Source organism: Dipteris shenzhenensis, chromosome 6, assembly GCF_047967505.1.
Source record: "Dipteris shenzhenensis isolate YYH24624 ecotype China chromosome 6, Dip_SZ_1.0, whole genome shotgun sequence".
Taxonomy (NCBI): domain Eukaryota; kingdom Viridiplantae; phylum Streptophyta; class Polypodiopsida; order Gleicheniales; family Dipteridaceae; genus Dipteris; species Dipteris shenzhenensis.
Window position 1 is genome coordinate 633824 of NC_141601.1, and position 27542 is coordinate 661365.

At 50.9% G+C, this 27542-nt stretch overlaps 1 protein-coding gene across 4 annotated transcripts in view; it reads right to left on the reverse strand.

The window, feature by feature from the left end:
- The window catches only part of LOC147900614 (uncharacterized), a 155743-nt gene that overhangs the window by 86328 nt on the left and 41873 nt on the right, over window positions 1-27542 (reverse strand). For all 4 annotated transcript variants that reach the window (XR_015541205.1, XM_087376238.1, XM_087376237.1 and 1 more), the window contains one exon: window positions 465-583. Coding sequence is in view for 3 of the 4 variants with exons in the window: in XM_087376238.1 (XP_087232364.1) it covers window positions 465-583 (119 nt within the window). In the remaining variant the exon portion in view is untranslated. The remainder of the gene's footprint in view (window positions 1-464; window positions 584-27542) is intronic.

Genomic DNA, 27542 nt, shown 5'->3' on the forward strand with positions numbered 1-27542 from the left:
TTTTCTGAACTGACCCTCCACCACATTCATTTGAATGTGACTGGGGCAATGCTGACCTGGCTAACAGACCCAGATCTTAAAGCCAGGAGATTGAATATGGCTGAGGGAAGACTGACCTGGCTAGCAGAAACAGATCCTAAAGCCACAATACTGTACATTATCAGATGGAGGCATTCCTACATGCAAGTCATTTATCCTAGCAAGTCTTGCATCCATAACCGTCTCAAGTCAAATTGGACACAGTCTAGGAGATTGATCATTGAATACTTGGGTTACAACAGACCCAGAAAGAATTTGCTACATTTTGAAACCTTGGATATACGATCTTGATTTCGTCTCATTAGACACGTCTTTGCGCACTGTATGGGCAGTGATTCTTGAGCTCCAGAAGTGTTTCTGATTTTATATACAAAGGGATTGCCTGTTTCCTTTGTGTTCAAAGATAAAAACATCAGAGTACTTACTGCTGCCACAAAGTGTTTTGAGACCCTTTAGGGTACTGCAAAGGCAAAATCACATGCTGTACATCAGCAGAGCGGCCATGGGGTCCATATGTGACAAACTTTATCTCTACCTGCAAAGCCTGAAAACATCCCAAGAGTAACAATGAATTGAGGCCTACACACTTTGGGTCAGAAGCAAGCCAGTCATTAAAAAACAGAACACCGATATTTTTCAGAACTCTTAAAGACATGGCCATGCCTAAGCCAAACATGTATTGATGTCTTAGATAGCTCCCCAAAATTAGACATCACATACTGAAGCATGTTGAGAATGTTAAATGTATCAATCTTACTGAGAAAGTGTATATATTATAAAGACAGTATCAATGTATTAGGTGCAATAGATTGTAACGAACATACAGTTTTGAATTGTAGTGAAATACATATGAATTTATGTTAAACATATAAACTTTTTTGAGTCTTGTTATCTATAATTGTGAGCATAGAACTTGACGTTTATCTCTTGTGTAGCCCTTGCGTATTGTAACGGTGGTATCAAGCATTTAGATGGGAATGAGTTACTGAATTGTGAGCTATTCGTCCATCATATGTGTGCCATCAATTTCATAAGTGTAACAATAGTCGTGCGCAATTCTGCTTGATGAAGCTGAGCATGTGCATCAGCTTATCAAGCCACGCATGGGCATAAGCTTCATAAGCTAGGCTTGGGCATCCACATCATAAGCCAGCTGTGGGCATGAACGTAGTATATGATAAAGCATAAGGGGAAAGTATCAAGTGGAAGGGAAATGTTGATTGAAACCTCGATCGCAGCTGTTGATTTGTGTGAACCTAACAACATGGGCCTTGGGTGTTAAATTGTACAAACCAAGTGCTACTTGTTTGTTGCTTGGAAATGATCGTCCAACACCCAAATACTGGATCGATGGTTGTCTTTGTGGGTCTACCTATGTTGGTAAGACCATATGTTATTCTAGTTTGTTGTGTATCCACTGGTACATGCTCAAGCAAAAGTGATTTGCAAGTTTCCTTCCTTTTTTGTAAGTTTTGTCTTGCTATAGTTATGAGACTTATCTAGAGTTGGATTGAGTGGTGTGCGTCAAGAGGCTCTTTGATATGGGCATTAATTGATCAAAATTTGTCATTAAATTTGACAAAATTCTTAATTGAATTTGGAAAAGCTTAGTTTTCAAAATACAGATAGTTTGAATTTATCGAGGCAGGGAGAGCCACATGCACGCCTAGGGAGCAAAGGATATGCAGGCTATGCACATCAGCAGAGGTAGAGACAGAGGAGCACTCCCTATGCGCTTGCCCAGTATACTATGAGATCCAAGGATGGTACTACTATCTCTTTTAGGAGGGACAGTTTTGGGCAACTCTCTTGGCTGATCCACTTTCATGACCAGGTTTACATTGCCTCTATTTGATGGAGATGCGGCAACCAAGAGAGACTTTCTTACATAGATCAGGCAGCAAGAGGTGGCAGTGCCACAGCAGGTTGACCATACACAACATGTTACAGACTTTTCTGGTTTTGAGTCAGCTCCAGGACATAGTGGAGTAGAGGAGGAGGAGATAGCCTACATGAGTACAGCATGGATCAGTGGGAAGATTCTATGAACTCCACAAGGGGAGTGGAACTAAAGCTCCTGCGAATGCTCCCAGCCCCCCCCCCCTCCCGTCTACCTCACTCGTGCCGCGCGACCCCCTCCCCCCTTACCTTCCTCCCCCTCCTCCGCCTCTCGCCGCGCTGCCACCGCGCCACCCTCCCTCCACCCCTCCTTCCTTCCCCGCCTCCGCCTCGCGCTGCGCTGCCACACCCCCGCCTCCCTTCCTCTTCCTCCCCCTTCCCCACCTCTGCGCCGTGCTGCCCACCCCCCCCTCTCCTCCTTCCTCTCCTCCTTCCTTCCCCGCCTCCGCCTCGCGCTGCGCTGCCACACCCCCACCTCTCCTCCTTCCCCTTCCCCGCCTTCGCGCCGCGCTGCCACCCCCTCCCTCCTCCTTTCCTTCCCCTCGCTCGCCATTCTCTCTCCCCGCTGCCGTCTCTCCTCCCCCCGCTTCCTCTTGACCTCCATCCCTCCTTCTTTCCTTCCCCTCCTCCGCCTCCATTCCGCCCTCCCTCGCCTTTGCCGTTTCTTTCCCCCCGCCTTTTGGAGCTTTCGCAGTTTGTCGGTGCGGTATGGCGGCCGTAAGCCCGGAACCGGTGGCCCAGACGGAACCCCCCCTCCTTCAGCCTACCGCATAACACTGACAGAGCATCAGGTCTCCTTGGTGAAGCAGGCTGCCAATGACTTTTCCCAGACTTCCGTTTATGGAAGAGTCATTGGCTACGCCCCTTCACGAGCAGACATCAGGAACTGGCTGCGGTCCACCCTATACCTTGAGGACAGCCACATTGAGGAGGTCGCACTCATGGGACGTGGTATCTTCTGGCTCAAGCTCTCCTCGGCACAGGCTACGAGTGATATGGTCAGACGGTCCCCTACTTCTGTGAGTGGGAAGATCATCCTTATGGTCCCATGGTATAGGGGTTTCAATGTAGCGGACTTCGATGCCCGCTTCCGCATCCCCCGCCATCCAGTTACCCTCATCTTCCCAAGCCTCGCAACAGAGCTTCGCCCAATCATCAAGGACTTGGGGGCGCACTTTGGCTGGCTCATACACGACACCTTCGTTGATGCGGCAGCAGCCCAAGGGGTGCCATGCGTCAAAGTGGCAGTCCTAGGTCCGTAGAGTATCCCCTCGGAATTCGAGATTGAGACAGACACAGGTGTGGTGACGCAGCGCATGGTCACTGGTCGCCCAGATCAGTGTCTGAGATGCCACGACTTCGGGCACCAGGCGCGCTCTTGCCCTCGCTTCACGAGGACAGAAGTTAGAACCTCCGATGGCCCCCAGCCAGGCAACTCAGGATCCCCCCCGCCAGGCATCGACAACCCCTCCAGAAGGGGAAGGCTGGACTGAGGTCAAAAGGAAACGGGAAGGAAACAAAACAATAACCAAAAAGCCCCCTCTCCAGCAAGAGACCCCTGAGGTCACCAGTCAGCAGCAGCCCGATAAGGGGAAGGAGAAAGGGAAGGAGAAGGTCAGCCAGCCTCCTCCTCATCCTTCACCCCACCCCCCCCTTCCTCCTCCCCCCTTCTCCTCGGTTCCCCTACCTCCCCCCCCTCCGGGATCCCCCCCGGCACCTTTGGTTTCAGCCCTCCCCTCTCCCTCGAGCATGATCCAGCGGGGACCCCCCCTCCTTCTGCGGAACCGAAGCTAGCACAGACCTCCGCCGCGCCTACCCCCTGGCCCGGTGGAGGGGAGAGGCCTTTCCCCGCAGACGGCCAGCACCACCCCAGTTCTTCCGACGACCAGCGCCCTGCTTTCTGGTTCTGACTCCTCATCTTCGTCCCCCCACCCAAGGGCAACTCCTAGAGCTCTACCTTTGGAGTTCTACCGAGCAGGACCTTGGGATTACTTGGATGCAGCTGGTATTGGCTCCTTCCCTGCATGCCTAGACATCAGCATCTTCTTCCTCCAAAAGGAGGCGGAGAATAAGGTGTCCGTCCTCGCCCCCCATGATGGTCCTAGCTATTCCTTCACTATCACTAGTGACGGGAATGAGCAATGGACGAATGAAAATGTTTGGGAGACGATTCGTGATCAGTCCCAGGAGCAGATACAGGATTGGATTGGTAGCAGAGCAGCGGAGCTTCTTCAGCAGCAGTGGAAGGAGAGTGACGTTCGTCTGAGATGGCGCCACAGCGCCAAACGGTTCCGCCTTTTGGTCATCATTTGACCGCCTCTGGAGTGGATCTACGCGGAAGGGCTCCGCCCTTGGAGGACCTCAGAGGTAGCGGGCTTCTACAGTATTTCCCTGGCGAAGCCTTCGAGTTGGTTAGAGAGAGCTTACCACCATGGGACGAAGGGCCTTTCCCCTCTACTGAACGTTTTAGAGGATGGGTCCGATGATCCAGCCTCACCTTCGAAACCTTCACAGAAGCGCCTTCGTCTGCACACCGGACATCCTCCGACCACCTCGACATCAACCACAAGCAGACAGCTATTTGTGGCCCACCTCTCCTCTTCATGAGTATACGCATTATCTCTTGGAACGTCAACGAGTTCCACTCATCAGGAACCCGCGGCCCCAGGAAGATGGTGCTCAGACAAGAGCTCCAGTCAGCTTTGGTGGGAAGGGTAGATATGCTCCTATTACAGGAACACAAGCTTTCGGCTTCTCAGACCAGTAAGTGTGGGAAGGTCCTCACAGGGCGCTCCCACACCTACTAGGAACCTTCGATTGGCGAGCAGGGGAGGAGCGGAGGTGTCCGTACCTCCATCGACGCTTCTCTAGTTCAGCATGTGTGTGGTTTTGGCACCTTGATTCCAGGACGAGCGCTTTGGGTGGGCTTGAATATTGAGGGATCCCGCATCGGCATCCTCAATATCTATGCCCCGACCGACCTTAGACGGAGAGCCGCTTTCTGGAGCTTTCTGACAGACTTATTGCCAGAGATGGATTCTTGGATTGTAGGAGGGGATTTCAATAACCTTGAGGCTCTAGAGGATCAGCAGGGACGGGGCCCAGAGTTCCTCGGTATAGCTCAGGCGGAGCAGGCGGCCTTTTTATTATGATTTCCATGGAACCAGGTCCCGGTGCAATAGTCGGAATCGGGCTAGTAGTGATAGGTGTATTCCTGTATGTCTCCGCAAAGAGGGAACCTAATGTATCAATGGGACTCTTTCTTGTTCGTTGTGGGAGGTCGGGACAGTTGGAGAGAGCCTTCCTTTTGCAGATGGGCAGGGAGCTTGGACTTCTCTTGGGGTTACAGGAGAGAGGGAGGCAGACTTTTGGAGCGGTTGGACCATTTCTATGTCAATGATTGGGCGATAGGCAGAGGTGGAGAGTCAGGGGTGGTTCCAAGGACGACCCTCTCTGACCATGCCCCAGTCATCCTAGTCATGGACTCAGCCTCTCATTCCTTACCTCCCCCTTCGTGCCGGATCCCAGACTCCATCTACTCCAGAGCAGTGGTTCGCAGCACGATAGTGGACCTGTGGGAGCAAAATTGGGACCCCATGGGGGATATGGCAGCTCAGGTAGCTCAGGTTCTCGTCGAGTCTAGCCTCATATGTCAGCAGGAGGCGACTCTGGTCAGGTAGCAGTGGTGGGCGAAGGAGAGGGGCCTCAGACGAGACCTTGCCTCGATACAGCGGATGCAGCAGTCTTCCCCAGGCTCCGAGGAGCTCAGACGACAGGAAGTTAGAGCCCGAGCCATGTTAGAGGAGATCACCCAGAGACGCTCAGAGTTCTCGTTCCACGCTTCCAAGTCCTTTTGGGCTAGAAAAGGCGACAAGATGAGCAGAGAGTTCTTCAAGACTCATGGCCAGAGGTCAGCAGGGGAACAGCTCCGATCTCTTAGGGCGCAGGATGGTAGTGTCAGGACAGATCCAGACGAGGTCAGGGACTTGGCGACAGATTTCTATAGATCCCTGTTCCAACAGGAGCCCCCTGACCCTCGTGCCCGCCGTTGCAGGGAGGAGGTGTGGAGGTATACGCCGACACTCATGCAGCCTAGCATGAGTGACGCCCTTCTCGCCCCGTTCACCGTGTCAGAGATGCAGGATGCTGTGAGCGATATTGATGGGCAGAAATGCCATGGGCTCTCTAGAGCTTTCTTCACCACCTTTTGGGAGCAGATCCACCAGCCCCTGCTCGCAGCCTCCCAGCATATCGTTTCCAGTGGACAGATGCCAGAGAGCCTTGCGACAGGCTTGATTTGCCTCATCCCCAGAGGGGGGGACCGTCAGGAGATCAGACAATGGCGCCCTATCACCCTCCTTCCGACTGCCTATAAAATCCCCGCCAAGATGATCAGTAGCCGCATCCGACCCCTGCTACATGACTTGATCCACGACACCCAGACTAGTTTTGTCCAGAATCGCAGCATTTTGGACAACACCTTCACGTTCTCAGAGGCGACGGAGTGGGCCCAGCATAGTGACCAGCACCTAGCCATACTCCTTCTTGACTTTGAGAAGGCGTATGATAGGGTAGACTGGTCCTTCTTGGAGGGCACACTTTCTCAGTTCGGTTTCCGGGACGAGTGGATTAGAGGTATTGCTAGCCTCTACAGATCGGCCTCCGACCGGGTTATCATCAGTGGCAGGAAGGGGGAGAGATTCACCCTCGAGCGCTCGGTACGTCAGGGCTGCCTGCTTGCGCCCTACCTCTTTCTCTTTTTTGCGGAGGCCATGACTCACTTCCTACGAGCCCGTACCACTGGTCTTCGAGGGATGCGCCTCCCTATCAGGGACGATGCAGAACTTTTGGACTCCGAGTATGCAGACGACACGGCCCTGTACGTGCAGGATGATATTGAGTCACTGGAGCGAGTGAGACTGTCTCTAGAGGTTTTCTGCCTAGCCGCTGGGGCGAAAATCAACAGGCATAAGTCAATTGGTTTTCTTACGGATCCAGGAGCCAGCTCATAGTGGGGTATTTTCCTGGGGTTTTGCTGGATCCCTAGAGGGCAGACGACACGTTACCTGGGATTCCGGGTAGGGATGGATACCACGCCGGCTCAGCAATTCCTACTGGTCCTAGCTTCCATACGACGGAAGCTAGCCTTCTGGAGCACGGCTCGGCTATCTCTGGCAGGCAGGGCCCTTGTGGTCAATCAGGTCCTTCTAGCCACCGCTTGGTATGTGGCGTCCTGCTGGTGCTTCTCGAGATCGTGCATAGCCCAGCTGAGGAGACTGGTGCGAAACTTTCTGTGGTCTGGCTCAGACGGTTCCGGCACCACCAGAGCCCGGGTCGCCTGGCAGACGGTCATTCTCCCCCAGGCAGAGGGCGGTCTTGGCATCATAGATCCAGAACTTCAAAGTCAGGCATTACTTGGCAAGTTAGTCATCCGCGGCCTGACCCCAAGAGGGCAGACGTGGAAGCTCTTGCTTCAGCATGGTCTCAGTGTGTGTATCCCCCAGAGAGGGGGTGATTGGCAGCCTTCTATCCGGTGGATTTTCACTTCAGCCCCGCTGACTCAGCCCCGCTCCCCCTTCCTCCGCAGCCTCTTCTCGGTCTGGAGGAAGCTGCGGCACAGCCTCTCCCAAGTTCCCCCCAGCTGCCGAGAGGAGATAGACAGACAGCCCCTGATTTGGAGCAGCCAGGTGACAGATGATACAGGTCGCCAGCTTGGAGAGAGATCCCATATCCCCTGGGCGCTCTGGGCGCGTGGGCCTGTGCGCTCGCTCCGGGTTTGGAGGGACGTCTATAGCCAGTTGGGCCCAGACGAGCTGGCAACAGCAGTAGGTACGGCACGTGGGATCCAGGCTCGGCGTGATGCTGCCATTCCTGCAGGTTGGAGGATTCCCAAGATCACCAGACAGCTCCTCCCAGGAGATGAGAGGTGGCTAGGGCAGTTCACACCCCGCAGCATTCCTTTGGTGGTTGCAGGCCTTTTCTCGGACTCCTCGATTCATTTCTTCTCCGTCGCCGATGGTAGCCGTCTCCAGAGCAGAGAGGCTCTGATCGACCCCCAGCTTCCCTGGCAGCGCCTTTGCATCGTAGGGCTGCAAGGGAAAGCGTGGCATATGGACCCCCTGGGTGGTTGTGCAGGACCAGGACTGGAGACTCTGGATATGGGAGGGCCGCTCCTTGACAGAGTTGGAGTGGGACCCAGGGGAGTGGCGCTGACCACCACTGGAGACCTCAGAGAACCCTACCCCCTTCTTCTCATATAGCGCGCGCACCGGTAGGCATGCTTTTGGGGCTCTCCAACGCAGGCTACCTACCCAGGCACATAGCTGGTATGCCCAAGGGATATCTCTGGTCTTTCTTCGTACATTCTAGAAGACTCTTTGGGCAAGCTGGCGGCCAAGGAAGATCTCTTACTTTCTTTGGATGGTGGTCCATAAGGGGCTACCAGTGGGGAGATGGCTGAGGCACATGGGGCAGGAGGGGCATTGCCAGATGTGTTTTCAGGAGGAGGAATCCCTGAAGCGCTGCCTTTGGAGCTGTTCGCATGCTCAGACAGTGTGGAAGGGAGTCATGGGGATCTTAGCGAGGGCTGCACCCGAGCTAGGACCGGTCACTTGGGGAGTCGTTTGCTAGTGCAGCACCGAGGTGGGACACCACTTGGCTTACGAGTTCTCTCGGCAGGATCCAGTTTTCTTCATCATGCAGGCCACCTGGGCATACATGGAAAGCTTCCCCTGGCATCTGACAGAGACAGATGCAGGAGCGATGACTCGGCACCCGGTTTGGGAGATCAAAGGAAGTATTGTAGGCTGGCATATCTGGACTTCCTGATGCGCACAAACCCTAGGAGATCAGGCTTCTTCTGCTACCCAGACCCTAGCAGACATCTGGAGCACGATCATTCACACGCTCAAGGGTCAGTAGGATCAGATTCAGGGGGACTCCCGGGCAGGGAAGGAGAAGAGACGGCGCTTGCTTCGCGACTAGGACCATCAAGAGCTTTTCTTCTAGCACTCTGCTCAGAGTCCTCAGTGGCATTACTCGCCCCCACCGTGGCTGTTTGTCCACACTCAGATGATTATGCCCTGAGAGGCTTGTAATTTTTTATATTTTGTTACCACGGGCTGTATCCGTTTTGTGATTACAGCCCGCTGGCCTTTAGGTCTTCTTGTACTCTCGTTTTCAAGCAATATTACTAGCACTACTTTTTGCGAAAAAAAAATGGATCAGTGGGAAGAGATGGCACAGAGCGGTGGAGCCAAGGACACAGAGACCATACACGATGCAGAGGTTGACTAGAACACGCATGATCGAGGTCCATCCCATCCAAACTCCACTCAAAGGGGACCATCCGAGCCAAGGCGTCACTCTTGATATGGCCCACTGGATACAAAGCTCACAGAGACCACACCCCCCACCACAACGAGAGACGGCACGACAAACACAGATACGAGATATCTTCGCATCCCACAAGAGAGCCAGCATGGCATTTGGCTATGTATTTTGAGTACTAGTTTTGAGTTCTAGCTTTGAGTACTAGTTTTTTAGTTTTGAGTTCTCGCAGCATAGCACTCAACAAGGGCCTTAGCGAGCCCTTTGCTTCAGCCCACAGTGGCTTGTATGAGGTACTCTTGCATTGTACTTTTGTCTCATAGGCCTGCGAGGCCTCCCAAAGACAGTAATACAGGGATACTATGGGATCCGGGATTATTCGGAATAAGCCCTTTGCCCCCCATCAGATCGTGCTTGCCATGACACCACTTCAAATTGATGCCATCTTCCAGACAGTCACTTATCTTCATCGGGTTTGGGCCTTACCTAGATGGAGACTACCGAGTTTGGCACTAGAGTCATCTATACGACTAATTGGGAGTGGGGTTAGGATGGCCTGATATGCACACATATCTAGATGGTTGCGAGTCAAGGTATTCAAATGGACAGTCTCCCCTCTGCCCCCCTTTCGTAAAGCTTGGATGCACCTGATCCCTTGGTCCCACATGATGAGATCAACCCTATCATATGGTTGGACCTACTCCAACTCTAGACGTCACGAACTTGGGGGGGGACCAGGAGTTCCCCACCAAGATCCAATTCTACCGCAACCACTTTTTGAGGGTGTCAGGGGATGAATTGATTATCAGACCCCAATATTCTACCATGACCACTTTTTGAGAATGTCAGGGGATGAATTGATTATCAGACCCCCAATATCTTGAGTGACAGTGGCACTTGTTAGACGAGAAGATTCCTCTCAAAGGCTACAAAGGAGGGAGGGACCCAAACAGTCTCGACATGCTAATCAGCAGCAGCCATCACTAATTTCCTTCCTAGACAACTCCAGCCCTCACCAAATCCAAAGCATTTGTCAAACGATATCATCTTGTCTATCCCCACTCGACGGGTGGAGTTAGTCCCATAGACAGCATACATAGGTCTCGGATGGCCAGTGGCATCCCATCATTGCCATTGATATTTTGGATTCTCTCTTTGCGATTTCCAGACACTAGTCTTCAATATGGGTGCCCAGCAGGATATACATCCAGGATTGAGCTGCTGCTGCTCCCCGACTCCCTTGCTGCCCCCTCTCAACCTTTTCCTGCCTCCCTCCCCGCCCCTCTCTCCTCCCTCCCTTCAGCCCCCTCCCTGCCTCACCTCTCCCTTCTCCCTCGGCCCTTCCTTGCCTCCCTACCCCCGGCCCCTCAGCCCCCTTCCCCCGCCTTCTTTCCCTGCCCCCTTCCCCCGCCCCTCAGCCCCCTCCCCCACCCCCTACCCCGCACCCTCAGCCCCCTTCCCCTGCCCCCTCATCCTCTACCCCCACCCCCTATCTCCTACCCCGCCTCCCTACCCCGTCTCCCTCATCTCCTCTCCCGCCTCTTCAGCCCCTCTGTCTCACCCCTCCCTTCCTCCCTCAGCCCCTCTCCTTTCATCCCTCCCCCCCCCTTCCTAGCCTCCCTCTGCCTTCACCCTCTCTCTCAGACTCTCCTCTACCTTCTCCCTCTTCTCTATCCTAGCAGCCTTTTTAGTCGGATGGAGCTCAATAGTGTTCGAGTCGGCCTTTCCACCCCGATTGACAATGGCTCTGCCTTCAGCCAATCCTCGCCCGCTTCCACCAGCCACGAAAACCATCACATTCTCAAAAGACAAGCTGTAGCAGCTCAAAAAGATACAGAGCAAGAGAGCTCGACATCGCTCTCTGCTCGCATCCATGGGTCCCACCCTTCCAAGTTACAAGCCAAGGACTGGATGCTCGCCGATCTACCTGGAGACCTTGCAAGGCAACTCACAGATGTTCGTTTGGTCGAGGTTTCTTTCACGTTGTTTTTTATTCCCCAGATGCAGCAGGTACATTGAGCTCCAGGAGGATTTTCTTGACACCCTTCTCGTTGGGTTTTGACCCCGTGGAGGAGGATGGCCGGACGTTTTCACTCTTCCTTAGATTCCCCGGCCTCCCTCAGGTGTACCATCGACTCTTATCTTGCATTGAAGCTGCTTTCGGGATGGTCACCGAGATCCCCCCCCTTCCTGGGATGCCTTCTTCAACAACAGAAGCAGTCAAGTCGAACGGGGCACCACATGTTAGGGTCATTGTCTCTGACCCTAACATCACAGATGATCACATTATGCTCCAGCGTCCAGATGGCTCATTCTTCAGGCAGAGAGTCGAGATTGCTGGGAGACAGGATTAGTGTAGGATTTACAGGACTCCTGGGCACTTTGCCAGAGATTGCCCAAGGAAGAGAAAAAAGAAAATGCCTAAAAGGTCCAAATGTGTAGCACCTCATAGCACCACCTCAGCTGGACCTACTCCACGTTCTACCGCACATCCTACCACTTCTCGCACTGCTGGACCTTCCACCTCTTGCCCAGGACCGCCGTCGGCTACAGCCTCTCGTCCACAACCTTCGTTTACAACACGAACGGGACCTCCAGCACGTTCTGTTCCACTCGTCCCCTATTGGGTGCCAGTCAGAGTTGTTGAGCCAGTTCCACCTATCAGGAGGCTACTGATGGCGCCATCGACCCTCCCTTACAAGTAGTAGATATTCATGTTTTAATTCCTTGTGCTAATAAGGTTACTCATGTCCCTTCAAATCCTCATGTGAAGGAGCTTTCTCCTATGGAGCAAGCCGTTGCTGAAAATCGTGCCTTACTCCAGGCTAATGCTACTCTTTTGGCCGAGATCCATCAGTAGCAGCAGCCCCCTTTCTCTCTTGTTCCTACTTCTTCACCTCTTGACAGAGGCAAGGGGATTATCGCTTCTACTCTTTCATCCGCCGCAGGGATCCTGACTTCCCTCCTCTTGATAGGAGGAATTTTTCCTAGGAGAGGGATATCTCCGCTACCAGGTCGGGTAGGGTTTTTCATCCGACCTCTTCCTCTCGCCGATGAGGATTGTCAATTGGAACGTTCAGGATTGCCGTAGTAAGCTGATTTGTAACCAACTTCATCTAGGTGTTATTGGGGGCCCCATTGATGTTCTCATGATTCAGGAACACAATCTGGATGTCAAGGATTGTGCCAAGTTGGGTAAGCTTCTCTCAGGGCATACTTTTCTTGTCACCCGCCTTGGGCACCAAGGGAGGTACTTGCATTTCTGTTTCTTCTTCGATGCTACCCTTGGTGATTGGACATGAGATCATAGTTCCCTCCAGAGCTTAGTGGATCATTCTTTTGATTGGTGGGCGTAAGGTTGGTTTCTTAAACCTTTATGCCTCCAATTCAAGAGGGAACACGGTCCTTTAATAGAAGGAGCTACTTTCTTGGTCTTGCATTGCAGAGTCTTGGATCATTGGGGGTGATTTCAACATGGTTTAAATGCCCACAGACAAAAGAGGAGCTAGGGGAGGTGGTATCCATTCCCTAGACAGAGAAGCCTGGGATGTCTTCCTTTTTCGGTATAGTGGTAGAGATGTATGGCATGATGATGCTTGCCACACTCAACCATAGTCAATCCTATTTTCTTGGTCGAACAAGAGGTTGCAGATGCCTATCACACACGGATTCACAAATTTTATGTGGATGATTGAGCTCTAGACAGAGGTGGGAAAGTATGCATTACACCTTGGGTGTCCACTTCAGATCACTTTCCAATTGTTCTGTTTCGGATCCTCATGTGAGGAGTCGCTATGTCAGTATCAAGATTCCTGATTTCTTCTGCGCAGAGGAGGGTCTCTCAGAGGCAGTGTTGCAGACTTGGGTATCTCACATGCACGAAGGGCAGCTTTCCCCGTCACATATAGCTGCAGCCCTATAAGATATTAGTGACTTTTATCATTCAGTTGCTCGTATCAGGAGAGGTGAGATCCTCAGTCGAGAGATAGGTATCCGCCAGCAGTTGGCTGCTCTTCAAAGGAAAGAGTAGAAGAGGCCTACAGATGCTTGGTTTTAGGAGCGCCTTGCTGCACCAAGGACTGAGCAACAGTCAATGTTAGATCAGAGAGCAAAGTATGCCTTTCATGCCAGAGAGTCATTTTGGTCTAGACGGAAGGTAGGATCAACAAACAATACTTCTCTACTCTTGGGCCCAAACATAGTAAGGAGAGTATTTCACAGCTTGTTGACTCAGACAGAGTTTTACAGACACATCCAGATGCCGTCTTGCAGGTAGCCATAGATTTTGATGCCTCCCTTCTTACAGCAAATCCTGACACACAAGCCAGAGATGATGCTGGAGTTGTTATTTGGCAACACTTACCTATGTTGGTGACTGGACATATGATAGTCTCACTTGATGCACCATTCACCAACAAAGAGTTCAGAACTGCTCTCTCTGCTCTTCACAAGGGCAAGTGCCCTGGTTCAGATGAGCTTACACCCTCTTTCTTTATTTCATTTTGGGATCAGATTGGGGATCACATTACCTCAGCCTTGCAGGGTGTTTGGGACTCAGGTGAGATGCCAAACTCACTTACGGAGGGCCTGTTATACAGAGATCATGCAGGACCAGCTATGTCCAGTCACTTAGTGAGGGAATGACATGGTCACAAGGATGACACAAGTCATGGCAATGACATGGTCATAGGATGACACAAGTCATGGAGAAGACATGGTCACCGGGATGGCATAGTCACATGGGGACATAGTCATCAGGAGGACATATCACCCAAGCATGTGGTCATACGTAAAGGGTCTTCATGTCACACAGTCACGCTCTGCCAACCTCTGCAGACCTGACTCATTGGTGGCATAGATGTGTCATCTGGCGATGCCTTGTCAGCAGATATAGGGTGGCTGCAGGCGGTGCACATGGAGTAGTTACAACGCACCGACTCGACGCAAGCTGGCCGTTGTAGGAGATATGAAGAGACTCAATGGCGGGATAGCTAAGGATGAGGGGACAGCCAATAGGAGAGGGAGGAGATTTCCCATTCGGAAGGCGAGGGTGAAGAGGGGAGGTGAGGGGGATGGGGATGGGGATTCATTCAGCATTGTATGGGGATTGAGAGTGAGAAGGAGAGAGGCTAGAGCTACAAGCTCGCCTGTTGCATTGTTATGGTGTATTGCTACTGTGGATGAGTGATCTCTAATCTCTGTTTTGGAGAGACTAGTGTATGAGGATCCCTTCATTCTATGATACGCACTTGCTCGCGTCATGCTCTTGTCTACCGCTTTCTCCATCATCTGTTATTAGTGTCGTTCCTTCTTATCTCCTTTCTGGGTTTGTTCTTCCTGTTCTAGCACTCAGCACTCCATAGCACCTTTGACGAGTGTTGTGTCATAGGTTCATGCATCACGTAGTGTAGTGCAGCTGAGGTAGAGTTGTGTCATAGGTCTACGCATCACCCACTTCACGCTTCTCACATCAGTGGCCTTATGCCTTCGGTAACACCTCTAGAAGTGAGCGGACCTTCCCCTCAGACAATTTATGGCGATCACTGTGGGACACTGCTGGTGTTGAGTAGCAAGAGTGAAGTGACATTTGAGGGTCCTAGAAGAGAGTGGTCTTATGCCAAGTAGTTCTGATACCCTTGAAGGAGCTAGTGAGAGAACTAGGAGGTACTTGAGGAGAGTGGAGAGAAGACTTCCTGCCGACCAGACTCGACAGAAAAAGCATTATGTGAGACGGAAGTTGGTGAAGTCCTCAGGACGAGCACAAAGGTGTCCTCTACGTTGCAAATACCATTATCTATGTCCTTTCCTACCACTTATCCATCATACATGGCTTCGACCCCATCCTTCTCTTTCCCAACTTCCCTTGCATCCTCTTTGACCGCATGTTTCCTATGTCCTCACCATCTACTTTTGCAACAGTAGCACCTGCGACATATGCAGTACCATCTATTTCCTCTATGGCTACATCAGTAGTGAGTTCACCACCAATGTGGTCCTTTGCACTGGGTATCGCCTCATCAGCCTCTCCACCATATGTCTCCATGGTACCCACAATTAGTACTGTTCCATCGGAAGGCCCTTCATCTATTCCACCCGTTTCAGCCTCTGGGGTGGGGATGGTGGTTCTTAATCCTGCAGAAAAAGCTCGACTTCTTGAGTTACTCAATAAGGTCCACGTGAAGACTCAGAAGTTCAAAGGTCACCTTCATGAGGATGCGGAAGCTCATGTGAGGGAATTTCTCACAGCATGCAAAGCTAAAGTCATGGAGAACGAGCATGCCTTCCTACACATCTTTCCGTCGTCATTGGAGGATGCAGTTGATGTATGGTATAGTCAATTTCCCCCTGACCATTTTCAAACTTGGACATCTCTAAAGGAGGAATTCTTACGGACTTTCAAATTGGAGAAGTTCGAACATATGATTGTCCAAGAGTTGTCCACTGACACTATGAAGCCTGGGGAAAGCATCTCTGAGATGTACACAAGGATGAGGATCTTGGCTGCCAAGATGTCTATACCACTTAATGATGTTGTCATGAAAGGGTGGTTTTTGAAAGCATTGCCTCCCACCATTGCTATGAGGCTGGTTGACAAACTCCCTGAACATGCCTCACTACAAGATTTCTTGAGGGAGGTAGTGAAAATGGAACGGTCACAGTTAAGTTTTGCCTCATTGCCGACTTCAATCACCCAGCCCCTGAGAGAGGAGAGGGACCATTGGCATGGCAACAACTCAAGAAGGAATTCAAAGAAATCAAAGAAGGTCTGAAAGACAGAACAAGGATGGATGGACAATCATTCTCTGAGGCCCAAATCAGAAGTGGTCTTTGGTGTACAGAATGCAAGGGTTCTGGCCATGGTCAGTGGGAGTGTCCCTCTAAGCACAAGGTACCTACTTCTACCTCCTTTTGTACATTTTGTGAAATCCATGGACATGATGCTTCCAAGTGTAGGTACCTCAAAGGGTTAAGGAAGCTTCTACCAGAGTATTCTTCAGGGGAACCCTTAGTGGCTGCAATCAACAGAGCTACACCGGTAGCTTCTAGCCTAGCACTTGTACCTCTTGCTTCTAGAAAAGCATTTGAGCCACCTTCTCCTCCTATCATTCCACCCCCATTGCTTCCTAATCCCCCTTTGCTTCAAGCCCCTGCACCCAATCCGGTTGGGACACCATACTTTTATCCTCAGCCCTATTATGCACCGTACCAACCACCTACTCCCAGAGGTCGGTATGGACAGTACTATCAACGAGGTCAACGAGGTGGTTTTCGAGGAGTCCGGGGAGGCCTAGTAGAGGGACCAACCTTAGAAGACCTATCATGTGTTATCGATGCGGAGAGTAAGGCCACTACCAAGATGATTGTCCACAGCCGTTTGGAGAACCCTCTTGCACACAGTGCAACACAAATGATTACTACAGTAGAGAATGTCCCAATACCAGAGGTGAACCAGCATCCCAAGTCAACATGGCTGATGTGATAGTGGCGGGGGAGGGCGACACACCTGGTGCAGTGTTGGGAGCTCTGACAATGTCACAAACAAAGGATGGCGATTGTATGCACGACTCTGTCTCAACACCATCGGCCTCGTCACCGACCAGTATCAACTCCGTCCTTGGCGATGCATCTTCTCCGAAGTCACCCCGTCCTTCCAGGTTAAGGTCACCTCCTCCCTCCAGGGTGGACAGTGGGCTAAGGAATACATCTCCCTCGTCCTCTCCTATTAGTTGGTCGGAAAAACCACCAAAGTCCTCACACCCATCAAGACCCATCAATAGCTCCAAAAGTGACCGACTTTCAGGTGACCAATCTATGCCTTCTAGATATCAGGCGGTGGTCAAGAGCATCATCAATGATCTTCAAACTAGTAGTTCCAAGGAGGAGGGAAGCACCCCTCAGTTTCCTTTCTAGAAGTTCAGAACAGTGCAGTTCGCAAAGGAGGTGACAACCCTAGGACAGAACAAGGGTACAGAGGAGCAACCAGGATCTTCCAATCTCCTCCAAGAAAGAGGGCCATTGAGACATGGTATGGCACAAGACAAAGAGAAGCAGGTGATAGAAGAGACACTACATGAGTCACAGGTTGGACATTTGAGACATGATGCGGCACACGACAAAGGGAATCAAGTGCTAGAAGAGACATCACATGAGTCAATAGCTAGACATTCACATTTGCACCCTCTACCTCGCGTGAGCTTTGACCCTCGGACAGAAGCTAGGAGAATGAGGTTACAAAAGGCAACTACCCAGCCCTACTCCTTGATCCAAGACTTGATGGAATTCCTACGTCAACTTTGTTTGTTGTCCCCACAAATCAAGGACCAAACCATTGCATTCCTAAACCACATGCCACAGGGTCGACACAAGGGACCTGTACAACGCAGGCCCGCACTAGAGACCGGCGGACCAGATCAGGACAGAGATCACTGCTCGGCTTATGCTGCCCTAACATGTGAACAAAGTCCTGGGCTCACTATGGATATTAATGGTGTGGAGATGAAGGATGTCTTCTTGGATGGGGGTGCAGCCATGAACATCATGCCCAAAGGTACACTACAACAACTAGGTTTAAAGTTGACTAGTGACGTCTCTTTCCAAGTCCGCATGGCTGATCAACGCAAAGTGAAGCCTAAGGGGGCAGTCAAGGGTGTTAACATGAAGATTGGCCGTGTGACATTCTTGTCCAACTTCATTGTTTTGGACATGACCGAGGATGAACAAACCTACCCTTTACTTCTTGGTCGACCATGGTTGCGGTCAGCAAAGGCCATTCAAGATTGGTCCACAGATGAAGTTCAGTTGCCCTTAGGATCCACATCCTTGGAAATAGATATGGTCACTGGAAAAGCACGGCACCGACCCATTGAACTAGGTGAAGAGGATTTTGAAGAGCAAGTTGGAATGGAAGAGGATCTTTGGGCTCTTGGGGACTGGCCCATTGCAGATGACCAAGAAGGAGGAGAGGAAGCACAAATGGTGGAGGGTTCTGAAAGCTTGACCTGCTTGTTGGATCATGTTGACCAAGATGAGGATGAAGCTGTTATCTTAGATTGGATGGGCGCCTTGGGCTCCTTGTCTGTTAACATGGTGGAACTCAGTTCTCCAGATCATGATGACCAACCTCCCAGTGAGAGGCACCAGCAAGCAACAAGCAGTAAGCAACAAGCAGCAAGCCCTACTACATCTTGTCCTCAATGCCACGCAGCAGTTGAGTCAATTCAACATTGCCTCTGGGAGTGCAGACAGGCGAGGATGATCCAGAAGGGTGTTGCTAGGACTTTTAGCATATTTCATAGAGCACCCTTCTTTATGACTTGGGGATCAGTGGCATGGTTATCTCTTACTGGCCCTCATGTGTTTTTAGAGGGACATGATTCAGACTCAACATTCATTATACAACGACACTCTGTGAAGTCTTGTTCTCTCTAGGAGGTTCCCTTCACTCCTTTCAGAGCTGCTCATGCCATGGTAGACACATCATGGGAGATTCTGGCTAGCATTGCAGCTTGGCATATGTGGAGAGCCATATGTAGGAGGCAATGGAGGGTTCTCAAGTTCACCCCTCCCAATCTATGGCTAGTATATGAACGGATACTATACACACCTTGGTGGCCATCTGGGAGAGCATGCAAGGATCCTCCAAAGTAGCTACTGCCAGGAGACGTACTTTTTTCAGAGTTTGGAGAGGATCTTCTTTCTTCTCTGAGTCTCCTTTAAGGTTGAGATGGCACTTTCGACCTCCACCTTGGATTTTTGTTAGCTCCTTTTGAGATGGTTTTTTTCTCATGCATGACATGATGTACTCCCGCATTTGAGCTTGCTCTTGTCGTTTTCATTCATACTTAATGAAGTATTCTTTTTGAAAAAAAAAAAGATGGGTGTCAATTTTCAATAGCCCCATCCCTTCATTTTCATTGTATCAAGTTTCTTCCAGTCTCATAGACCCTTCGGTCTTTCATAGACGTTGATAAACTCTCTCTCTCTCTCTCTCTCTCTCTCTCTCTCTCTCTCTCTCTCTCTTCGCTCAGCCCCCTCCCCCTCCCTCGTCGTTCAGCCCCCTCCCTCGTCGCTCAGCCTCCCCCTCCCTCATCGCTCGCAGCCCGCCCCTCACCGTCGCTCAGCCCCCTCCCTCGTCACTCAGCCTCCCCCTCCCTCGTCGCTCGCAGCCTCCCCCTCACCGCCGCTCAGCTCCCCCCTCCCTCGTCGCTCGCAGCCTCCCCCTCTCCGTCGCTCGCAGCCTCCCCCTCTCCGTCGCTCAGCCCCCTCCCCCTCTCCGCCCCTCCCCCCTCCCCGTCACTCGCAGCCCCCCTCCCCCCGTCGCTCAGCCCCCCCTCCCCGTCGCTCGCAGCCCCCCCCCTCTCAGTCACTCAGCCCCCCCCCTCCCCGTCGTTCTCCCTGCCGCCGAGCCCCACCAGGTACTCCAGACACGGTAGCAGACTCCCTCCCCAAATAGGGAGACATGGTCTATGAGACTCAAACTCAGCACACAGTACCCTTGGCATGCACCGTATGGAACTGTAATGGTACCCTATGGTCTGACCCTCGAAACTTCTCAGAGTCATACACTGCACGCGACATCGTTTTCTATACAGAGACACATGAGAGCCCCGAGCGCCCTCTCCCCTTGTCCGGTCCTATTACCTGAGATGGACACAGAGGACTTGGGCTTCCCCCGCTCCTCGGCTGACAGTCGCGCTCCCGTTACTGGGTATGGGCAGGCTCTTTTGGACCTTGGACGTATACATGATCTGGTCATCTACAATGGACTAGATCGGTGGCCTGCCTCCTCTGGTTTCACATGTTTCCCACATGGCGGAGGAGCCAGTGTCATCGACTATATTCTGGGATCTCCTGCTTTAGCCCCACAGATCACTGACTTTCGCACTGCACCCTTACCCCCAGGAGCCGATCACACTTACCTTTTCTTTCATATACTTGTGTCCCGAGCCCCTCCCAGCCACACCCCGCACTACACTACCTATCATGATATACACTTCGATCATAACCTCTCACCTGATTACTCAGCCCACCTAGCCTCCCTCCTCAGACACATAGGCACCATACCCTCTCTAGATCACCGAGCCACCCTTATCACCCACTCCCTTCACAATGCAGCCCGCCACATCTTTCCTTCCACTACTCGGTCCACCCGCCCTCCACCCGCTGGCTCCACCCCTTGCAACAGATGGTATGATGACGAGTGCAAAGCATTACGCCGCACACTCCGACTCACGACCCAGCAAAACGCTAGGGCCAACCCACGTCTCACCGGGGATTATCGTCGACTAGTCCGTCGCAAGAAACTAGCCTTCCTGCGCCAGAATGAGGATATGCTACTGAACATTCTGTTTAGTAGCAACTCCAAGGATTTCTGGAGGAAATTCCTAGAACGCCAATCCCCCTCCCCCCTCACGGACACTTCCCTCTGGCACACCTACGCACGCACACTCTATGATATCCCTGATCAGCCTCCTCCCGACCTCTAAGCCACCCCCCGGCCCAATTCTTGTATCCTCTTCACAACCCAGGGAGTCACCCACGAGCGCATAAGCTTCATAACGGTCGAGCTAAGGATCATGAGGGCCTATGCACAGAGTTTGTTGCCTATGGCATCAAAACTCTAGCCCCCATCCTGGCAACGCTGTTCAATGAAGCTGTCTGCCATGGGTTCCCCAGAGCCTAGACCCTGAACACTATCACACCCATCCACAAAGCAGGAGATCCCATGGATCCAGGGAATTACAGGACCATCATGGTTGGACATGTTATGTCCAAGATCTATGCATCAGTGTTAGATGGCGAGGTCAGTGCTCGCGCAGAGATACAGGGGCTCAGGGCATCCGGACAGGCCGGCTTCAGGACGGATCACTCGACTTACGATCATATCTTTACACTTAGAGGGATCATTGAGGAGGCCAGACACAGGAGACAGAGAGTATATTGTTGCTTTGTGGATTTCCGCAAGGCATTCCACACCGTTCCCCGTGCCCGACTCATCAGACGTCTGCAGGAGTTAGGCTACGACTGGGCGATTATCTGGGCAGTAGTAGCTCTCTATGAGCGGGTGACGGGGCAGGTCAGGATTGGCACCAGCTGGACCCCAGAGATCACGAGCACTATCGGAGTCAAACAAGGATGTCCCTTGTCACCGACTCTATTTGGCCTCTACATGGACGAGCTCGAGACCACCATCAGGACACTCGGAGGTGCAGGCTGCTCTCTTGCGGAGACTGCCATCCAGATTCTCCTATACGCAGACGATGTAGTACTACTATCCTCTTCTGCTACTGGTCTTCAACGACACTTGGATGGACTTCAGGTCTTCTGTGATACACATGACTTGAAGGTCAACCTTGGAAAACCAAGGTGATGATCTTCAACACTTCCAGACCCGCTATGCACCGAGAGTAGTTCCTCTTCGCCGGCGACCCTGTTGAGATAGTTGACTCCTACACATACTTGGGCGTTGTCTTCTCAGGCCCGATCTTCACGATGCGCCCGGCCATGCAGGCCAGGATCAGTCGGGGATACGCGCGCCTCACCCCTACAGCTTGATGCGGCTTTTCAGGCTATCACCTACCTCCACAGAGTCAGGGATTTTGGCTCCTCCGCTGACGGTCGCCTCCGCCTACCTTGGTTAGCCCTATTCTCCTCTATGGCCTTATCCGTTGATGGGGACCAGCGATGCTGGTATAGTCGTCTTTCCAGTTGATTCACCCGACTAGGCCTCGACTTAGACCGGTTGCCTCCTTTTCAGTACAGCCTCGACGCTCCACCATCTCCTCTCTCCCCCACTGACCAGGAGGTCAACCGGCTCATTTGGGCGGATCTGCTCCAGCTCCACACCTGGCGGACATGGTTTCTTCACTCCGAGCTTCCTGTGAAGCTCGACTTCTACCGCCGACACTGCCTCCAGATCTCACAGGAGGGCTTAATCACACCTCCGGGTTACACACAACTTCATCTACCACATGCGCTCCGGATCTCCCTCGGTCAGTTTAGGGTCTCGTCACACCAATTACAGATCGAGAGTGGACGCGCAGAGGGTATCCCACGAGAGAACCGCCTTTGCCCACTTTGCGACTTACAAGAGATCGAGTCGGAGGAGCATTTTGCTTTCAGATGTCCTATCTATTATGCCATTCGAGGCCGATACCACTGCCTCTTCTGCAACGGATTCGGCTCCCTCCCACACATGCTGCAATTCCCGGATCAGCGGTGCCTAGCCGCTTTCTTACATGAGATGACCCGCCACCGAGATACTTCTCTCCGAGCACGGCGACACGAGCAGCACACACAGCGTGAGGATACCCAGCGGCCTATCACTGACTTCTTTCAGTCACAGGATACCTCTTCTCAGTCTAGCCGACGACGCGGACATGAGCGAGAGCCAGAGCCACGACAGCTGCGTCAGCGGACAGACTCACACATCCAGGTCCATGACATCTCGTCTCTGCTCTCGGCCCGCCCCACTGGGGTTACCGTTGCCCTCATCCACAGGGCCACCCGCTGCCCCCGACGACCGAGCTCGACTAGGCCGCGTGACGTCAGAGGCCAATCATCTATCGCACGGTTTTTTCCGACTTCCCATTTGACAGCCCCTCTATGATTGGTCTCTGACGATCACCACCTGCACATGTATACTGTATCTCCCCCCTCTGCCCCATTTTTGGTGCCCCCCCCCTTCTTCTTCTTTGTATCATCTGGAGGTACACATATTTTTTGTATCAGGACTAGACACATAGTCCTTCATAACCTCTTTTTTGTAGAAACGGTTGGTTGGCCCGTTTTGAGACCACCACCGTTCTTTAGTCTGATAGACCTTCACGGTCTCCCGAAGACTTTAATAAACTTTCTTTCTTTCTTTCTTTTCTCTCTCTAGATAATAATAAACTCTGTCTAGAACCCGCCTCCCTCTCAATCCCCCAAGCTCCTCCACCATCTCTCCCAGCTCTCTACCATCACTCCTAGCCATCGGGGAGACATGGGCATCGATCCCCAAGGAGCAATGCTCCAACATGACCAGATCTCAAGTCGTTCATAGCTTGCTGGGCTAGGTCAAATTCTATGTGCGTTTTGCAACAACAAACATTCCTGTCTTGAGTCTCTTGCTGTACTAGGGCTAACAATGCTCAAAGCTCCTCTGCCAAATTAAAATGTTAGGATTCTGATCCATAAACTTGAGATTCAGCTCCTTCTGCTGACCCAACATGTAAGCCCCCGTTTTGCACTACTATGAGGAAAACAAAACAAAACTCAGTACATGCAAAAGCGTGGTCTAATTAGGCTAATCAACCTACGAGAAAACAAAATAATTTCAACCCCCGGGTTGGTTTAATACAGTCACGTATAATGAATCTAATAAATAAACTAATTAAACTACTAGCAAAACAAAACAATTTCAACCACCGCTCTGGTTTCGGACAATCAAATTTCAACCACCAGGCTGGTTTAGGACACGATCACAATTTCAACCACCAAGCTGGTTTAGGACTGTATGAAGGAGATTTCTAAAATGCAGGACACTGACATTGAGAACTTGCAGAAAATATTAGGGGAAAGGAAACTACAAATGGGGATTCAGCTAGGTAAGATGCGGAAGAGATGACACGAATGGTAGATGCCAAGACCAGCCATCATGCACCACTGATAAAGGAGTTGAAAACTCAAGTTGCCAACCTCAAATAAGAAAATGAAATACTAAAGAGTCACCCTCAGCTTGAAGAAGGAGAGATTCAGCCACTGTTTAATGAGAAGCTTAACACACTCAAAACGAAGAATGAGAATCTCAAGGAAGAGAGCGCTTCCCTACAGGTCACGATACAAGGAAAAAACGATGAGTCCTCCCAACAAATAAACATAGGGAAGGAAGAAATGAACGAATGGGAAGAGGCAGTCAGGAAGGGCACATCAGCCCCCAAAAAAAAGATTTATCTCTAATACCCTAGAGGAGAAGAGAAGAAACATTAAAGCCTTAAATGTCCTCGTCAGAGGCTTAGTAGTGGGAGATACTGCGATGGTAGATGCCAAAACATTGATCACTATGGGTGTCAATCTCACCTTTGAGGCAGCTTGGAGAGTGGGTAATTGATGAGACCCATGGTAGTGACAGATCTACCTTCATGAGTATGAGGGAAGCCCTAAGGGTGACAAGGACATATCTAGATGATGACCTCACGCTCTTGTAGCAAGAGCATCAACAAGAAGGGATGGTCCGAGTGATGGCAACGAGGAAGGAGGGAAAATGTGATGCATACAGAGATGGTTAAGTAATCATATAAGAGAAGGCAGAAAGGGAAGAGAGAGATCCAAACAGCACATGGACGGTGTCGGGCCTGCGATGACAGATTGAATATGGCTGTTTAGAAGTGTAATGGCACCTTTCGGTATGATCCGGGGGTTTCTCAGAGACCTACACAAACAGAGATGTCATTTTCTACACCGAGATGCATGAGACTCCAGAGAGGGGACTACCCATTGTGACTGGGTACACATAGGAGTCGGTTCACAGGATGGAGATGAGGAGAGATATTGGGAAACGAGGGTCTAGGGGTGTAGCTGTCCTCTTCAGATCACACCTGAGACCACTCATATCTGTGATGCGGATGCATGGCATATATAGATACGAATTCAGCCACAAGCATTCGATTCATTTTCATTGCAGTTTGCTACTTTCCCCTGGACACATCACCTTATGTGCATGAGGTCACCATGGATGAGACAATACATGAGGTCACCCCTAGACAGCCCACATGAGACGGTACATGGTGATTTTTAGGCAGGGGAGACCCTCCTTCTAGGTGACTTCAACGCACGTACAGGGAGCAGACAGGTCGGTTTGCTTGACTTCGGGTCTGATCCCCTCAAAGTACCAAAGATAGATCCAGCAAAGCTTGGGATAGTAGTGACTCAAAAGATGCACCACAAGTCACTGGATATGGCTGACTCCTACTGGAGATGGGAGCAGTGCATGACTTGATCATATATAACGATCTTCATAGATGGTCGTCATATGGAGTGCTCACCTGTTTCCCACATGGAGGGGGAATGAGTACAGTGGATTACCTAATGGGCTACCCAGCCTTTGTGTCATCTGTACATGACCTTGTTGTCCCTCTCCCCCCCACTAAGCGCTGATCAGTCCTGATGTCTGTCATTCAGCATCTCGACCACCACACCAGCCACTGCAAGACAGGACTTGCCATCACCCACCCATGTTCAGATACACTTCGATCATGCCTTAGATGCAATTTATATGAGCCATTTGTCCTGTGCGCTACCGACCTCCCTTGATGACAATGTAGACCCCGCCCATGCCTCAGACATTCTAGTATCAGTGGTTCAGGATGCAGCCCATCACATCTGTCCCCATTGTGAGAGATTGCGGAGAGAGAGAGAGAGAGCAAGAGAGTGAGAGCTTGAGAGCTGAGTTGCAATAGAAGAGTGTAAAAGAGTACAACTCAAAGAGTGAGAGATAAGGTTTTGTCCTAGTGACAAAACCTTAGTAGTCACTGACCATAGTTAGTGAACTAACTGCGGTTAGGGGGAAAAACCTCTTAAAGAGGGAAAAAGTGCCCCTAACTAGCTTATTAAATTACATTGGTCACTACTGAATTATATCTATAATTCTAACACCCCCCTGCAGTGCCAATGTCATGTACAAGGCTGATCAATCAAGGCACTGCGAAATGCCTCAAACTTTTCACGTGGTAGTGCTTTGGTGAAAATATCTGCAACGTTGTCATGTGTGGACACAAAGATCATACTGATCTCTCCTGCATGCAACTTCTCTCTGACGTAGTGATAGTGAACCTCAATGTGCTTCGTGCGAGCATGAAACACCGGATTCTTTGCCACTGCAATGGCACTCTGACTATCAGTGAGAATTCGAGAAGGACCCTCCAAAGACAGATGAAGATCAGCAAATAGACGTCGCAGCCAGACACATTCAACTGTTGCTGTGAAAGCTGCCCTGTACTCAGCTTCACATGATGAGGTAGCCACTGTAGATTGTTTCTTGCTTAGCCAGGAAATGCAAGATTTACCCAAAAAGAAACAATTGCCACTAGTGGACTGCCTAGTGTCATAATCACCAGCCTAATCTGAATCACTATAGGAATGCATCTGCAAGTCAGCCCTCCTGGGAAATAGCAAGCCAAAAGACTTCATGCCCTGCAAATAACGGAAGATGCGCTTAACTGCCTGCCAATGCATAGTTTTTGGGCTGTGCATGTACCTGCTCATCTGAGATACTGCAAACTGAATATCAAGTCTAGTGTTGCAGAGATATATGAGGCATCCACCAACAGACCTTCAAGCCAGAATTTGTGAGGCATGTGTTTGCTTTTCAGCATACATCTGTCCATCTCCATAAGAGTTCTATTTTTCCTCTCAGCTTTGCCATTTTGCTGAGGGGTCAGCCTCACTGTGAGCTGATGCACAATACCCTTGCCTTTCAGAAAAGCATCAAAATTTGCAGACAAGTATTCCCCACCTCTATCTGTGCGCAATGTCTGTATCTTGAGTCCAGATTCATTTTCAACCATGGCTGAAAAGTGTTTAAACACCATGAACACTTTTGATTTGCGCTTCAGCCCAAAGACCCAAGTGAAATTGGAGTAATCATCAATAAAAGTAACAAAGTAGAGATGACCACCCAATGATGGAGTCCTCATGGGACCACAGACATCACTGTGTATAAGCTGTAATTTGCGGACAGCTTTAACTGAACCATCCTTTTTGAAGGGGAATCTATGCATCTTGCCTAAAATGCACCCTTCACAGGCATGTGGAGGAGGTATCTCAAGAGGTGGCAATGCATCAACCATAGAATGCTTCTGAAGTGTCATCAAGCTGTTGTAATGCATGTGGCCATATCGTGCATGCCATAATTCTGCATTCTGCATGGCAGCAGTAAGGGTAGAAACTGCAAGAGCATGGGCTGCTCTTTTCTCAAAAAGATCAAGCTGAAAAAGCCCACGCAGCAGAGTACCAGATAATCTTAAGGCATAATCATCTTTCCTGTCTCGGACAGCACATTTGTCATCCTCAAAGATGACCTGAAATCCAACTCTTTTAAGAGTGGACACTAAAAGAAGATTTTTGGTGATACCAGGCACATATAAGACATCTGAAAGTTTGAAAATTGAGCCATCAATGGCAGTAAGCTCAACAACCCCTGTGCCACGTACTGAATATGATGAGTTATTGGCACAAGTGACTTTCTTACCAACGGGAGGTGGATGCAAGGAAGTAAAAAGACACTTCCTAGAAGT